The sequence below is a fragment of the Arvicola amphibius genome, chromosome 15, assembly GCF_903992535.2.
Source record: "Arvicola amphibius chromosome 15, mArvAmp1.2, whole genome shotgun sequence".
Taxonomy (NCBI): domain Eukaryota; kingdom Metazoa; phylum Chordata; class Mammalia; order Rodentia; family Cricetidae; genus Arvicola; species Arvicola amphibius.
In genome coordinates, this window is record NC_052061.1 from 24054817 (window position 1) to 24072983 (window position 18167).

Below are 18167 nucleotides of genomic sequence, written 5' to 3' on the forward strand. Positions count from 1 at the left end.
CACGCCTTTAATCCCAGCACTCGGGAGGCAGAGGCAGGCGGATCTCTGAGTTCGAGGCCAACCTGGTCTACAAGAGCTAGCTCCAGGACAGGCTCTAGAAACTACAGGGAAACCCTGTCTCGAAAAACAAAAAAAAAAAAAAAAAAAAAAGTGTATACTCTTTATTTTAATTTTTTGTTTGGGTACTTTTTGTATACTAGGTTTTTGTTTTCTGGCTTTGATTTTCATTTTTGTGGATTTTTGTTTTATTTTGTTTCTGTAAGAGCATAAACTGGCTGGGAAGGAGGACGGGAAAGATTGAAGAGAAGATGGGGGAGGGTAAAGCATAACCAGAATGTATTGTATAAAAAAAATTTAATTAAAGAAAAAGGGAAATATATGGCTCAAAAGTTAAGAACAACCATTGCTTTTAGAGGACTGAAGTTGGGTGCCCGGCATCCATGTCAAGTGACTTATGACCACCTGTAACTGCAGCTTCATGGGCTCTGATGCCCTATTCTGACTTCTGCAAACATCTGCACACACATCCACAGGCACACACACACATACATATTTAAACAAATAAAGACCTCTGTTTACATATTAAACATTTTGACTTCATAAAAATCTCATCTATGAAATGTATTTTAAATAAATAATGGATATAAGTATACATGTATATATATTTATGTATATATATATATGTGCATATACATTCATATATATATATATATATATATATATATACGAATGCCAAAATCAAATCAAATATCTACTTACAGACTTTGCAGCCTAGTTTATCTAAATGTGTGGGATTTCAGCTGTTTAACAAGGTTGATGATGAAAATGCCCAAGTATATTTTGTACAACTGTATACATGTTCTTAAACAATACAGCACCTATTTTTCTTCGCATTCTGAATAGTGGAGCCTTTGAGGTTGAAAAAAATCAGGAATATGAACAGCAGCAACAACATGAATGTGAAGACTTGCCTTTTGTGATTTTAAGCATTGATAGGACATAACAAATAGGACTGCATTCATAGCATACAAGGCACGGGGTTCCATCCACTCTGCTAGACAGGAGTGGATATCATATCAGCAGTTGTTCCCATCTAAGTGCTGCAACCAGGCTTTCTGTTTGCTTAGCTTCCCCACTCCCACCTCCTTACAAGCAACTGTTGAGGATTCCAGCAAAGCTTGTGGATATTGGTCAATTATGCATATCTTTTTCTCTATAATTAATAAGGTAGGGACACCAGACCCTCTGCTCTTCACTGGATAATGGCAGTGGCAAGACATGTGTGCCATATTTACCCTTGAGATGTAAAAGTACTTTAGAGATGGGCAAATACTTGATTGAACTTAACTGATGTTTAACTGAAGGTTATAATGTGTTCCAACTCAGGTGCGCTGAACGGAAACCACTTACTGAAAAATACACGAGAAACTCCTAAGAGGAATAAAAGCTCTAAGGCTGGTTATAAACAGTCTTGGATGTGGATTTCAAGTTTTCATGGAATTTTTATGATGAAAAGTCCAGGATTTTGAATAATTATAGGAATTTGTTACTGGTTAACAAATATATTTAATATGTGTCTCCAGGAATATATGTGTATACATATACAAACATGCATTTGCTTGTTTTACATTGCTTCACCTTTTTGTGTGTTTCCATGCCTCAACTCCAATAATACTTTTAAAAAAATCACTACAGTCATTTAAATTTTTCTATCTGGTAGCTTTCAGAATCATCAGAAATATTTAAAATTTAAGATACAAATGACATTTAAAAACATGACCAGGAAGTATAAGAGGCTCTTCTCCTCACAGACTCTGCTTCCCTTTGTGACCCTGTAAAAGTTGCTAATCTTTTTTAATCTTGGTTTTCTCCGTTAGCAAACAGAATGATTGAGGTAATGTCCAAAATTTCCTTTAGCCATCATCCTGTAAAATAGTAAGAAGTGCCAGCGAAAGCAGCAGCAGGGTTCTCCACAAAGCTGTCACTGTTCTTTATACTCCTAGCACAGCAGTTCTCAACTGAATTCCGCGATCTTTGATGAAGCTCTTCATGCTATGGTGACTCCCCAACCATGAACTTATTTCATTGCTACTACATAACTGCATTTTTTGCTACTTTATGGACTGTAATATAATGTCTGATATACAGGATTTCTGACATGAACCTCCTATGAGGGTCCCACCCACAAGCTGAGACAGCTTAAAGGAGAAAGTGTTTAGAATTCATTCATTTATCTGACTAGTTCTAGGAAAACAGCTACAACAAATAGTAATATCTGAGGATGTTTAGTTCCTTAATATTATTGGAGCTACAATTTTAATTTTTGTAACATCTATAAGGAAGAGGGGTTTCACAATCAAACAAATCAGCTGAAGAATATTTGTGAGAAAAACACAGTCATATACTTAGGAAATAACTCCCTTGTGACAGTAGAAATTTCTTTTTGGTTTATTCAAGACAGGGTTTCTCTGTGTAGGCCTGACTGTCACAGAACTTGCCCTGTAGACAAGGCTGGCCTTAAACTCACAGAGATCTGCCTGCTTCTGCCTCCCGAGAGCTTGAACGCTGCCTGGCACAAAACAGTTTTTAAAATAAATTTATGGGAAATTGAAATAGCATCCAATTAACAGACATGGATTGTTGAGATTTTCTATTTCTTCTTGTCTCAATTTTGTCATAATTTTTCCTTACAAAAGTTAATTCTTCTCATGGTTACACCTCACTCTTCTAGGCACATATATCTGTGGATGGTCAGTTCCAGGGACCATGAGAGGTACAGCAGGGGACAGCTAGTGCTCAGATGTCAACCCAGCAGAGCAGTGATAATCTATGGAGGCCATCCTGTCCAGACAAGGTCTGCAGGACCATCCACTCTGAAAACTGTTGCTCACTGTTGCTAAGGCACTTTGGTGTCTCCCCAATACCTGCATTGTAGTATGTAATCTCATGTGATGTGTATATGTAATCTTATGATTACATCTCAATCTTATGGCACATGTATCTGTGGGTGGTTAGGAAGATGACATTTCATTTTTCTATATAGTTTTGATGTATAGGATATATACTGAGATATGCTTCATAACTGGATCTAGTTGTCACACAAGGAATGTGGACACTGAAAATTCTGCGTTGTGTTTTTGCTTATTGGGTGACCTCTATCCATTCTGTGGGACCCCCGGTAAGAAAATTTAGTCACGTAATCAAAAACCTTGGTTCCCACAGTCAAATCTCTGTTTCATTTCTTGAGATAAACTTATAAGCCAACTCTTGGCAATTATCTTTTATTTAGCAGGACATTTAGTCAGGTGGGGAATCTTTCAAATAGATTACATTTGTGACCTTCAAAGATAGGGGCATGACATGTCTAAGCTTGTTTGAGTCATAGTCTTTCCTGATAATAAGACGGTGTCCCAAATTCACCCACAGCTGACTTAGGAAAGTGCTAACCTCTGTTGACCCCCACTCTAACCCTAAAGTTGCTATTAACTCCCTTCACTTACTTTCACCTCAGTTTATTAATATAGGATTTTAATTTAGGAATATGGTCTAGCACACAAATTCCCCTTCTCCCTTCTTAAAAAAAATTAGAGAAATAAGTGGAATTTTTTGCCCTGGCAATGCTGAAGCATGATGCATGGACAGTCCATATTGGATTTCATGGTCTAAGTTGATGAGGACAACTGACCAGATCTCTTCCTTGAGAAGGAGTCAGATCTCATTACAGATGGTGTGAGCCACCACGTGCTTGCTGGGAATTCAACTCAGAAAGAGTAATCAATGCTCTTAACTGCTGGCCATCTCTCCAGCCCCCACTGACTTTTTGCCCCTTAAATATGTTCAAGCATCTCACAAGTCACACCTCCCCTTAGCCAGAAAGTAAAGTGACAGTTATTTGCTTTGTGTACCCCTTACCTGTTTTGATGAACCTGAAAAATGTAAGTCCTTTACCTTGTACTGTCAGAGAACTGCTGACTGTGTCTGTATGCATATATAAACTTGTAACTTTGGAAGAGCATAGAAGAACAAGAAAACTGATGTGAAAAAGTATGTAATGGAGCATTCAATTCACCCCCAGATTTTTCTAAGTCCCATGCTTGCTGTAAGCTTTCTCTTTGAACCCTGAGAGGTCTGAGGGGCTGGTACCCAAAAGGCCTCAATAGGTTAGGAAGATGACTTCTCATTAAGTTGCATAATTTTGATATATAGAAAATATACTAGGATATGATTCATAACCAGATATATTATTCCACGAGGACTGTAAGACTCATAGGCTGTTGTTTTTATCACTAGCTCAGACTGGAATAAGGAATATACCAATTTCTTCTCAGTTCTAAGACAAGCCACATACAATTAATTAATCCATAATTTAAAGAGCAAATTCAAACTAGACTAAGTATCTCTGTGAACAGATTGTAAATTAAACTTTCATAGATTATATACAAATACAGTTACAGGGGTCTGAACCAAAGTTATTAAGCACAAAGCATCCTAAAATACTATACAAGTTTTTCTAGCCAGGTCTGGATGATAAAAGAGAGTAACAACCACTCCCTACTAAATTCCTTAGCAATTAACACTCTGCACAAAATTCAAGGCTCAACTAAGTAACTTTATGTTTAAGTTCTAAAATTTATATGGAGGATAAGAATAACAATTAATCAATTAACCAAGTCCAGAGAGAAACAGCTTTAGTGGGAAAAGTTCCATGAAGAGCCATGGTTACAGAAGATGATCTGGCCCCACACACTTGAATAACAAAGTTACAAACTTACTTCCTTGTGCTCTGGGGTTGCATGCAGGAGAATAAAAGGTATTTTTAGGTTTGGGACACCTTCAATACCACAGTCCTGGAAAATGCCAAAACCATGTTCCTGCCTATGTGTTGCCATAGTAAATGGCTCTGCTCCTTATCTCCTTATCATTTGTTCAAATAATGTACTAAGACTATTGTGACCCTCAAATATAGTTTTTTACTGCTTCTTGTTGGGATAAGATATAAGGAAAGGCAGAATAAAGAAAAGGGGGAAGAAAAGAACGAGAGGAGGAGAAAATGAAGTGCTGAACCCTCTGACTGTGTGAGTCTTTTTCCTAAGCCCCACTGTGCTAAAGGCATTCTTCCTGCAACCAAGATGCAGCTTTGGGAGCTGGCATCCCGAGCTGCAGCAGCAATTGTCATGGAGCTTTTACTCATTGCCTTATTTTCTTTTTCATGTCCACATGATATAGAACCATGTTCTTTCACCCTGATGTCATTAATTCCTCGTGGAATCATCTCTCTTTTTGAAAAAAATCAAATGTGATTAGAGTTTTTCTGAGCTTATAAATTTCCTTCATATTTTCAAAGAACTAATTTTAGATTTGTTAACTGCTTTATTGTCAATCATAAATTTCATATTTTGTGTTTGTCTTTTATAATGTATGATGCCTTGTTTTTTGTTTGTTTTTTTTACAGAGAATTGTTTTTTACAGTTGTTGGATATGGTCTTGAATACATCTCTACTGGTTAAATTGATGGTTTGTCTTGACACCTTTTATATCTAGAATTTTCTTCATTGTGTTAATAACTTCCCTTTCTACATTGGAAAAGCCTATCTTTATGAATATAATCTTATGCACAAAATGTGCCTTAACATACACTTATTACTAATCCCAACCTCCAGAATATTTCTTAAATATTTATTTTTATTTTTAACTATGTGTATAGAAAAGGGGTTGTGCACATGTGAGTTGTTACCAATGAGGCCAGAAGAGGACATCAGATCCACTGGAGCTGGAGTTACAGGCAGCTGGGATCCACATGTGTGTTAGGAACTACACCAATATTCTCTCAAGAACAGTACACAATCGTGATCACTGAGCAGTCTCTCAGCTCTGATCCTCTCCTTTTAATGTAACCAATTAAGCCAACTAAAATTTAATTATGCAAGTTACTGCTTTTGACTGGACTCTGGCTTGTTCTGCATGTGCACAGTTCAGGGGCCAGATAGGTATTTGAGAAGAGTTTATGTTCAGACCCAGAGATCCTCCTCTGGACACTTCTCTTTTATAGAATCCCATGATCAGTGTCCAGTTACTTCACAGCCCCATACTCTTCAATAACAGTAATAAATTAGTGTATTTCTTGAATATAAAAAGCCCATATACAAAATCTTACTTTTTCAGAAAATCTGTTCTGCAAGCAAAAGGATCTGATTTCAAATCTGCAGAGCCCATATAAAAGGCCACACCCCAGCATTACGGCACAGACACAGATGAGAGCTCACTGGCCCTCCAGTCTAATGGAAACGGTGAGGTTCTAGTTCAGTGTGAAACCTTGTCTCAAAATAATAATGTTATTAGCAATAGGGTCACTCACCGTCCCTACCCTAACCTTGGCATGCATACCTTAGATTCACAAACTCACACACATGTAACATGTACATCTGAACTCTCAACTGTCTGTGCTTTTTATACTTCAGTACTAAAGTCAGCAGGTATGTTATCAACAACAAAAGTAAACATGTTGATTTATGCTTTTCTTCTGTTGTTTAAAAGATCTACCTTTTTTCTCGCTTCTGTTCTGACTTGATTGGTTGTAGTTCTTTCTTCTTAAAAGGTTTCTAGAAAGAGTTGATATAAGAAGTAAATAACTTGACTGAGAAATTTTAATTTGTATTCTTTTATATTTTCATATGGATAAAAATATGTGTAATGTAAATATATATTTATATTCATAATATGTATCATAAACCAAAAATATCCTATAAAGATGTAAGTATGTTCAAATTGCCAAATTATCTTCAGTATCTTTTTATACTCAGAAACATAACTCCTGCTAATCATTCTAGTGAGCAAGTATTTTTATAAATTTATTAAAGGTAAGAATTTATTTGGCTGTGCTTTACAAAAGACCTGATGTAACATTTACAAAATAACATCATCTGTGAAAACTGAAGATAACTTTAAATCAGGTTAATGAGAAATGTAAGTAGAATGGTGTGGAATATTTCCCGACATTACCTGGTATGGAATATTTCCTGATATTACCTGGTATGCAATATTTCCCGATATTACCTGGTGTGGAATATTTCCCAATATTACCTGGTATAGAATATTTCCTGATATTACCTGGTGTGGGATATTTCCTGATATTACCTGGTATGCAATATTTCCTGATATTACCTGGTGTAGAATATTTCCCGATATTACCTGGTGGGAATATTTCCTGATATTACCTGGTATAGAATATTTCCTGATATTACCTGGTGTGGGATATTTCCTGATATTACCTGGTATGCAATATTTCCCGATATTACCTGGTGTAGAATATTTTCCGATATTACCTGGTGGGAATATTTCCTGATATTACCTGGTATAGAATATTTCCTGATATTAGCTGGTGTGGAATATTTCCCGATATTACCTGGTATAGAATATTACCTGATATTACCTGGTGTGGAATATTTCCTGATATTACCTGGTATATCTTTCAGAATTGGTTATCAAATTCCTAGCTGTCAAAGACTTATGGACTGAAGTTCATTCTCTTCAAATTCTCAAAGTCCTAATCAACAGTGTGTTTACATTTTTAGCAAAGGCTTCTAGAGAAGTGTGATGTTCATGGGTGAGGCCCTAATCCATTAGGATTTATACAGAGAGAACGGCATACCAGATTAAGGTCCTCTGATGACACAAGGCCAAAGAGGCAAAGAATCTCAAATTAAGGAGAAAGAAATCCTCTCGCTAACAGTTTAAGCTTGGACTTTCAGCCTCCAGAATTATGAGATAATTGACTCTGTTGATTAATCCATATACATTGTTGTGTTTGTTACCATAGCCCTAGAAGACTAACATAAAAGTACCCAGGAAATCAGTTTAGTAACATAAGTCAACTTATACTCACTGAAAAATGTCTTCCATATGTCATTCAAAACAAGCCTGGTATAAAGTGCCTGCATTACACTCAATGATTATATACAAGGTTTAATACAGAGTTTTCATATACATTCCTGTAGTACTAATCAATGATGAGACTATATGGAAGATAATTGAACAACAGATCTGAATAACTGGTCATTGCCTCTCCAACCAATGTGAGCCAAAAGAAAATCTAATCCATTTTATTCACTTTATAATTTCCATGATGATCACTTCAAAATTGCTTTTGAAAAAGATAGGGGTGTAGAATTTGAAATCATTCTGCTACTTGAGTAAAAAAAGAATGGAGCATGGGTGGTGGTGGTTGTTGTCTCCGTCAGAATCAATGAAGTCAGTTAATGAAAGTTTTTTGTGGTATGTGATAATATAGCATCTGCACATATGGAAAATGCATCTTTTCTCTTCACATTTACTGAAGCCAAAACATATCTTATATAAATTCTAAGAAAACATAGATGGCAACATAAAGATGAAATGTAAAGATGTTACATTTGTGCTGCAAAGTATACTCAGTTTTAAGACAGAGGGCGTTTGTTTAAAATTATAGCTGCTAGTTACAGATCTGAGCTTCATTTTGTGCTATATTTCTCTCAGATACAATCTCGGTTATATACGGTCATGCTCTCTCATGGCATTTTTTTCTAGGAACTAAGATTCTTTTTTCTACAGTTACATTAGAAAACAAGAACCTTGAAAACAGATTGTTGTTACCTTCAGAATCTCTGGATCATACAATCTTTTTCAAAGTAAACTACTCCAAGTGTAATATTTTAATTTTTAAATCTATGTGCAACGAATAAGTGATACTAAACCACAAGGTCAGGCTTTTCTCTGTTGCCTCCAAGATAGGTATTCATGGATACAAAACTACTAATGGTTCATGAAACCTAGTCTTTGAGTGCCATACATTTACAGGAACTGTTTTTGGCTTGGGATACGGTGTGCTCAGGTGAGGATATTTATACTCCTATCACACTTTGTTCTCTTTCTTCTTAGGCAGGATAAGCAAATTGCAAGCTTTCCATGACAAAGTGTCCAATGTGAGGACCTCCCACCCAGGACACCCTCCCATTTTAGCCTCTTCCTCTTCTGCAAGCTCAGTGGACTCATTTTCTCCATTGCTTCCCCTTTTTTCCTTCCTCACTCAGCTAGAAAAGATCTTGGGTTTCGTTTTGGCTTTTTTTTTAACACTTAGTAAAAGTACTTTAGTTTCTTCTTGTATTTGCTTTATATCTCACTAACAAAGTAATGAAGTTCACGGCTTTTATACCAAAATGTAAGAATACTGTTTAGAAATATCTTTGCTGTCAAACGTCACCTGACATTTCTTCTAATCCATCCATGTATTCATTGTTTGTTGTTGTTTGTTTTGGTTTGCTTTTTGCAAAGTGAATGCCAGTTTTGTTTTAAAGTGTTTTCTCACGAAACTTTAGTCTTCTACACACGTCTGTATTCAAATCTCAAGTTCATCCTGTCTTGATATTTCAACTCCATTTTCTCTTGAAATATTTCACCTTTGTCCAGTTGCCACCTGCTTCTTTCAACTTCCCCAAGTTCCTCCTTTCTGCCTAGAAACAGCTTTTCTGTTCCCAAACATTTGGCTGAAGAAGAAAACTAATAAAACCATCCTGCTACAATTTTCAAATTTTTTGTAACAACCTGAATGATTTATCTCATATCACTTCCCAGACTCCTCCACATATTCTCTCAAATATCAGAATTAACTGGGGACTCACTTCTGGAATTTACACAATATTATTACACCTCAGGCTTCATTTCAGAAAAACGGCTGTCTAACCCATCAATCCCCATCCTCTTTCCAAATTTGTTTTTTTCCCCTTTCTGACAGATCCTCATAGAATAATAATTAAATTCTTACACTGATTAACTATAGAACTTCTCAAGCCTTTCATTCCACATGTTACTGCTAGACAGATTTCTATTCCACTCTTCTGCCATGAATTTCTGAAATATATTTGCTATAAAAAGGTACTCTATAATTGACGTGCTATTCCCTAGCACCCCCAAATGTGGTTAAAGGGGTATTATCTAAGTCATAAAGAATCTCATAGTACATATAAAACATGATATATAAACATATAATTCAAGGCAAAATAATCAGTATTCAAAGAGGCAACTGTGAAAGGAGATCATTTCTAGTATATACATATGGTGTTAAGAGTTACACATCAAAACATGGGAACTCAACTGAGATGCTTTCCTGCCAGGCTGGACTATTGACAGCAGGGCTTATTCTGTGGAAGTCAGCCATGCCCGTAGCACTGTGAGGGGCAGTGAGCTGCAGTTCTTAGGCCAATCTCAGAAATGACTTGAACAGGAAGAAATGCCAATCATCGGCACACATGCAAAACCAAAAGTCACTAAATGCATTTTGGGGGATTTTTTTGTATGTCATTCTCTTTGTACTCTTGAAATTAAGAGTATCCGAGGATACACACAAACAACAGAACAACTTTGAAAGCATGCAAGCACCTTCAGCGAGCTAGAATATTCAAGCTCATATGTTTCCACAGAAAACCTGCTAAAAAGAACCAAACCAGCATCCATACAAAAGGTGATCCCAGCTGCAGTGGTTCCTTTTTGCATCTTTACAGAAAAGCAGGATTGCCAAAGAGCAAGCTGGTAACTCTAAGAAAGTCATTTGTCATGCAGAACAGGGGCAATTATTCAGATGACTCAGCAAAGCCTCACTTTACCCTCCCTAAAGAACCAAAGCTGCAGGAACTTACTCCCTTAAGTGTGTTTCCTTTGCTTGTTTATCTTGCCATTCTGGAGTCTGACCCTAGGGTCTTGCATTACCAGGCAATCACTCTACCACTAAGCTACAGCTTGCTTGCACAGGCTTTAAACATAACTCTTAGACATAAAAGTTGAAAGGGAGAGAGGTGACTGCTTCCCAACCAAGTCCTTCTGAAGGACTTAGTTTTTTTGTAAAAAGGTAAGGGGGCTGCCATTTCTAGGAAAAGAGAATGTAATAACAAATTCTAGCACCATATAAAAATAACTCTAAAAACATAAAACTGAATTATATTTTTAATGTGTGACTGAGCTGAAAGAAAAACAACAGAATTTCATTCTAGTTAAAAGCAACAAAGTGATGATTTATGAGTTTGGAGCCTGACTCTCTGGAAGCTTCTGAGAGTTAATTTTGATCGTAAGCCTGGCTGAACTGAAAAACACCTAGAGACTAAAAAGGAATATTTTTGAGTCTTTCTACGTTGGCCTTCCAGGGACATGAGACGATAAGATTCTAAAGACTCTTGCCTAATTAATACAGTTAGTCCCTTGATGGATTCATAATTGGATGGTATTAGTGAAAGTAACATTCAAAATCCTTTCTCCTAGCTTCTTGAAATACAGTTTATTATCACCCCCTAAAGACAGGTGCAGTAGTAACACACCTCTGACTAACCTCTCCCCAAATCATTGGCTCATTTATTGATTGGCAGATTTGTTCCCCTGATGTTTAATTTCTGCAGCCCTTTGTATATTAAAAATATTAATATTAACCTCTGGCCTGAGGTCTTACTGGAAAAGATTTCCCCCTATTTTGTAGGCTGTTGATTTGGTTGGCAGTTTCTTTTACTGTACAGAAGGTTTTTAATTTCATGCAACCCCATCTGTCCATTCTGTTTTCTTTCCTATTGTGGTTTTATTCAGAAATTTTTGCCTCTTGCTTATGCTCTAAAGTTTTTTTCCCTATGTTTTCTTTAGCAGTTTCAGTGATGCCAATTTTAAATTAAGGTGTGGGATCCAGTTTGAAATTGACTTTTGTACAGGGTGAAGGTATTGTAAAGGATATTTCTCCTGGTTCATTTCTCAGCAAGTTTGTTCTTGCTGTACATAAAAACAACCAATATTTGTATGTTAACTTTGCATCTTGACACATTATTAGAAGTGTTTATCTAGGGTTTTGGGTGAAGCCCATGGGGATTTTTAGGTACAGAATTCTTTAATCTGCAAAAAGGAATAGCTTTAGTTTTCCTTTCTAACCGATGTTTATTTATGACAATAAGTAAGAACGTCATGCAAAAGGACAGTGATAGAGTTTGTGTTAGATTTTAAATTGATCTGTATTAATGAGTTTTATTTTTTCCACCTTTATCTCATTTAAAAGTCTCCAGAACCTAACCACACTGGAATTTCAACCTGGAAATTCTATGGACTGAGCAAAGGATGGCCTATCGCACTTTGGAGAACATTGTTAGGAAATTATCTAAAGTTGGGCTCTTCACATTTTAGATGTTTATAAATCACTATGGATTTGTTCCAAGGCAAAGACATGTTGACCTGGATGAATCCATCATCTTCTTGGCTCTGTCCAGAAAAACCCATGAGTGAAAACTCTACCATATCAAAGCAACTAGCATATTTTTCCGGACAAACTTTGACACTCACTATAATTATGTTTCATGGGTTTTGATACATTTGATGAGAGAGAACCTCACCAACTTTCAAAAGAAAATGAATTTTTATGCTCCATATAACTAAATCATAACAGAATAGTGTTAAGAAAAATCTTAATACGAGCCACTCTGCCCACAAAAAAAACTCCAATTAAACCAGATTAGACTGAATTAAATGCCCATGTTTAATAAATGGTGAAATCATGGCAGGGGTAAGATAGAGGGAGCATACACACAAACCTAAAACCACATGATCCTTTTTCTGGTACAAGCCTAAATACCCTGTGGGAGTGGTCCCAGCTTGGCAGGCTGGGAATTGGAGTCCAAGCACTTGGCAGGCTGGGGTGACACTTTCAACTCAATATTACATTCCAGTCTCTTTGGATATAGGGGTGTCAGAGAACTGGGGTCTCACTTTGACCAAACAAACAGTACATTTCAGTGTCTGTCAGGATACTCAGCCTGTGTGCATCACCACTGTCAAAAGTCTCACAAAAACTAACATCACAGAAAATCAAATTTTAAAATGTGTCTCAAAGACCAAAATGCTGGTAAATCTCTACAGATATTCTACTTCAGACAATCTGGGGTTGATGTTAGAGAGTCCATATTTCTTATAAATTTCCATACGCTAGCAGTGCTGGGGACACATGGATCACAGAGAGAGTAGAAGGGTTGAAAAGGAGATTCTCACAGTCTTTAAGATATCCTAAAACGTATTTCTTTAAAGAGAACAACAGAAAGATGATGACAAGGTGGCATACTGCTTTCACAGCATCTTCACCACGTTCCACATCACCAGCCTTTCTACCCTGTAAAAGTGCTTCCACCAAAGTGTGCCCTTGTGCATTGATAAGATGGGATATCACAGGACCTTCAATATCAGCTACATCTGTAACTTCTGGGTTGCTCTCATTTTAGGAAATCACTTGAATGAGTGACCAATAATAAAATTATCTCTTATTTGATAATGAAATATGCATATACACAGCAAAATTTCTGGTACATTTATCATTTATTAAAATGTCAATCTGTATACGTAATGAACTATTAATTTCTCCTTTACTCTGATGTTTTTACTTACATATGTCATACTAAATATTTTATATGCCATGCTAAATTCTCTACAAAAGGACTTAAATTCTTCAACAAATTCTTCAACTCATCAAGCCCTTACTGTAACCTAACTATAGTACTCTCGGGTATTTCACTTCTAGTTGGTTATTCATTTGTTTATTTTTTCTGAATTTGTTTCTGAACTGAAACAATGAATATCTTCAAAAATCCAAAACCCATACTTCTTTATATGATATATAACAAAGTAAAATATAAGATGGAGCAGAGTACATCAATTTCTTCTTCTAAGAAACAAGAAATATTCACTAAAACTTAATCCTAAGTATTGTGTGCCCCATTCCATTAAAATGTTGTATTGATAAAAAAAAATCATTATATTCCATCTCTAAATGCAATATTGTTGCTTTGGTTTCCATCAGAAAATAAAGCATATTTCTATGAAAGATAGAAAGTACTTTTAAAATAAAAACAGCTATAAAGCCTTATTATAACAAACACAGCCCTTATTTTTGGCTCAACAAACCCTTGAATGAATTTAAGTTAACAGGTACCTTTCATGCCATGTGAATCTTATCTCAGCACTTCTGCAGCAGAGGCAGGCGGATCTCTGAGTTTAAGGCCAGCCTGGTCTACAGAGAGAGTTCCAGGACAGCCAGGGCTACACAGAGAAAACTTGTCTTGAAAAACAAACAAAAAAATTTATCCTTAACTGATACAAGAATAACTCTGGAATTCCTCACGGAGAGTGAATCCTGTAACCTAAGCCCTACTTTCGAATGTCACCTCTAGAGCTTGAAGACCCCCATAACAAATGAAGGTCCACTACTTCCAGCTGGGTCTCACTGTGACCTATTCTTATCCTCCTGGATATTGGAAGTAGACAAGATATCCAGGCAAAAATGGAGAACTTGGGGGTGGGGGTGGAATGGGGGTAAGGAGAGATGGGGAGAGAGAAGTGAGAAGGGGAGGATGGGGAGAACTTGGGGGAATGGAACAGTTGGGATGGAGGAGGAGTGAATATGGGAGCAGGGAAGTATATATCTTAATTAAGGGAGCCATTTGAGGGTTAGCAAGAGACTGGACTCTAGAGAGGTTCCCCGGTGTCCAAGGAGATGTCCCCAGCTTGTTCCTTGAGCATCTGAGGAGAGGGCATCTGAACTGTCCCTATACTATAGCCACTCTGATGAATATCTTGCATACCACCATAGAACCTTCATCTGGCGATGGATGGAGATAGAGAAAGGGACCCACACTGGAGCACTGGACTGAGCTCCTAAGGCCCAAATGAGGAGCAGAAGGAGAGAGAACATGAGCAAGGAAGTCAGGGCCACGAGGGGTGCGCCCACCCACTGTGATGGTGGGGCCAATCTAAGGGGAACTCACCAAGGCCAGCTGGACTGGGTCTGATGGAGCATGTGATCAAACCAGATTCTTTGAACGTGGCTTACATGGAGGGCTGACTGAGAAACCAAGGACAATGGCACGGGGTTTTGATTCTACTCCATGTACTGGCTTTGTGGGAACCTAGTCTGTTTGGATGCTCACCTTCTTAGACCTGGATGGAGTGGGGAGGACCTTGGTCTTCCCACAGGGCAGGGAACCCTGACTGCACTTTGGACTGGAGAGGGAGAGGAAGAGGTGATGGGGGGAGGGGGAAGGAAATGGGAGGAATGGAGGAGGTGAAAATTTGTAATAATAATAATTATTATTATTATTATTATTATTATTATTATTAAAAAAGGATTCTCTAAGAGTCAAAGTTGTGAATTTGTGCTTCCAGATCAGATGTGAGAGTTCCAACAGCAGGCCCCGTGCTAAGCCCAAGACACTAATGCGTAGTAGATGATGTCAGGAAAGGGGAAGGGTGGCCAAGAAAGAATTACCTGACAAAAGAACACCTGCTACCTCCATGTAGGAGAAATGAGAGAAAGTGCCCTTCAGATGGCAAACATTCAGAAGCATTTCAGTCTTTTTAGTCAGTATAGAAAAACAATGTTTTCAGAAAATTCTTTGACATCCTTAAACCAAATTTTCCCCTTTTCTTCTTAGCAATAGTATCTTAGTTGTGCTTTTCATTGTTGATGTTTCATGTGCATTCATATATGTGAATGTTTGTTTGAGTGTATATGTGTGCATGATGTATGTATATGAGTACATGTATGTATATGTTTGTATGTGTATATGTTTATGTGTGCATATATGCATGTGAGCACTCCATATATATGTTGGTTTATGCATATGTCTATATAATTGTATGTGTGTATCATGCTTATTATATGTATGCATGTGTATGTGCACATGTGTGTATTTAGCACATTTGTATATGTGTATATATATGTGCATATGTATGTACTATGTGTATGTATGTGGGTGTTACATATGTGTATGTAAATATAATACATGTGCACATGTGTATATAAATGAAGGAAGTATATGTGCATATATGTATGTATATGTATGTATGTGTACATGTGTATGTATGTGAGGATTATGTGTATGTATTTGTGTATATTCATGTATTCATGTGTGTGCAGGTGTGTGTATATGCAGAAGGAATATGTATATATGTGTGTACATGTGTATATATATGCAGTGGCATATATGTGCATGCATATTTATGTGCATGTACATCTGTGGTGTTTATGTGATTTTCCCTATACCCCATCAGCTCCTTTTGCCACTATTACTATAAATGAGTAAATATTTTCTCATCTGAAACTGAAATTTGAAAAGCTCAGAAAAAAAAACACGTTTTCATTATTACCTATGAGAACAAAACTTATGTCATATGATTTTTGGTGTCTTCCTTTATCTGCTCCAGTCACCCTAGGCCATTGTGTTGGCCTATGTCCCCAGCTCCCCACGGAGAATATCCTCATGCAATTCAGCAAACTGGAGCACAATGACAAAAATCTTCTGAGCCATTTACTTTCGACCCTTCCAAAAACCAAAATTTCTGAATTCTTAAAAACTTTTGGCCTGAAGTTTTTTATGTGCAGACTTACATGTATCTAGGTAACTACCCAAAGCCACACTTACTATGATGTGGCTGTTGGTTCTACAAACCTTGGCCCTAATTCCAAATCATTCTGACATCTCAGGAACCTGCAGGTGCATGACTGAAGAAAGGCCTTTTCCTAATCCATCCATTGTTCAGTGAATACACAACTTTTTATTTCAGTTTTATTCATGGCTGGTTTTTTTGACCATCATAAAAAGTAAATTATAACCATTTAAATTAGCACACAGCTCACAGCCATAAATCAAGAGCCTGCAGCCTTCTCCCTGGCTGCCAGCGCTTTATCTACTCACTATTACTACTGGAATTTTCATTCATATTCAAAATCCATGTCTTGTTCATTTTGTTTGATAAAAACAAGTTAATTAGTGCTAAACCCTCCCTAGTTCATAAATTTATTCCTAAGAACATTAAGAGGAAGTCAAGTGAGGCATGCTCAGTAACAGATGTTTGCCTTTTTTGGCTGCCTTTGTATAGTTTGTTCTCTTTCATTACTTTTTAAGAAATTTAGTTAATGTTCCTTTACTAGAGAACAAGTGTACCTAGCTTCCCAGGAGGTAGGGGAGGCAGGGATTCCCCAGGGCATACACAGCCTGTTCCTTTCCTTCACCTAATAACTGTTCAAATTTTCTCTGTACACAGCTTCCAATGCCTTCATCCCAATGCTGGAAACAACCACATCCAGCTTATCCACACAATAATAATTATGGCATAATTTGATTGGCAGCCACGAGCAGAAACACTGCCAATGACATTACTAACACCCAGGAGCCTCACAGTCCTCAATGTCTTTCCCACCTGAGGGCATTCAGAACAACAGGCCAATTATAATTGAGAAATATGATTGGATGTATTAGTTTCCACAGAAAATAAACTGGTGTGGAATGACTCCATAAAGTAAAACTCCAATGAACTTTTATAATGAAAAAGTAAGAATCATATACTAAAATTTTAGTGCAATGTCCAGCTCACTCTTGTATACCATAAAGGATCTCACTTACTAGCTCAAGCTGCCCTGCAAGTCAGGCTGCCCTTAAACTCAGGAATCCTTTCTCTTAAACTTGCAAATATATGGCATTACATGCCTAATGGTACATAGCGGCATGAATGTTATGGGAGTAACCAGACACGTTTTATTGGATTTAAGGTCCAGATAATGAGAACGAACTCATTCCTGACACTGTCAAGGAGGCCAAGAATCTGAGGATAGGTAGATAGTTCATGGGTTCCAAGGGAAAACCTATTACTATTATTCCACTAAGTAGACTTCTTATGACATATTGCTGTCCCCATAGATGTGTGCCTTGCTCAGCCCTCATTAGAGAATCTTCTTTGTTGATAACAATTAACACAGAGGACCACAGCTGAACAATATGCCAAGTGAGTTTGGAGCACTCAGCCATAAGTGTGCAAGTCTTTACCACAAACCTCTCCTGACACCTCTGGGATCTATGTGGGAACCTACATATGAACTCACTCATTGTGACCCCATGTACAGACTTGCACAAGTTCAAGCCAGAGGAATTCTGAGCAGAAAAAGGGGTGGTAGGCATGAAGCCCCACTCCTAGCTGGTACATCAATCATTTTCTGGGGCAGGCCTCAGGCCCAGGAGTAGTCTGCCAACACAAACTGAACTTGCTATGTGTGTGTGTGTGGGGGGGGGGGGGGGTGCTGAGAATGATTATGAAATTGGGCGACTGTAGAGATGGCAAAAATTATAGAGAAG

General features: G+C 37.3%; 1 protein-coding gene across 1 annotated transcript in view; it reads right to left on the bottom strand.

The window, feature by feature from the left end:
• Iqcm (IQ motif containing M) overlaps positions 1-18167 on the bottom strand; it is a 398452-nt gene that overhangs the window by 256035 nt on the left and 124250 nt on the right. The window contains exon 7 of the mRNA XM_042054197.1: positions 6541-6599. Within this exon, the coding sequence (XP_041910131.1) occupies positions 6541-6599 (59 nt within the window). The remainder of the gene's footprint in view (positions 1-6540; positions 6600-18167) is intronic.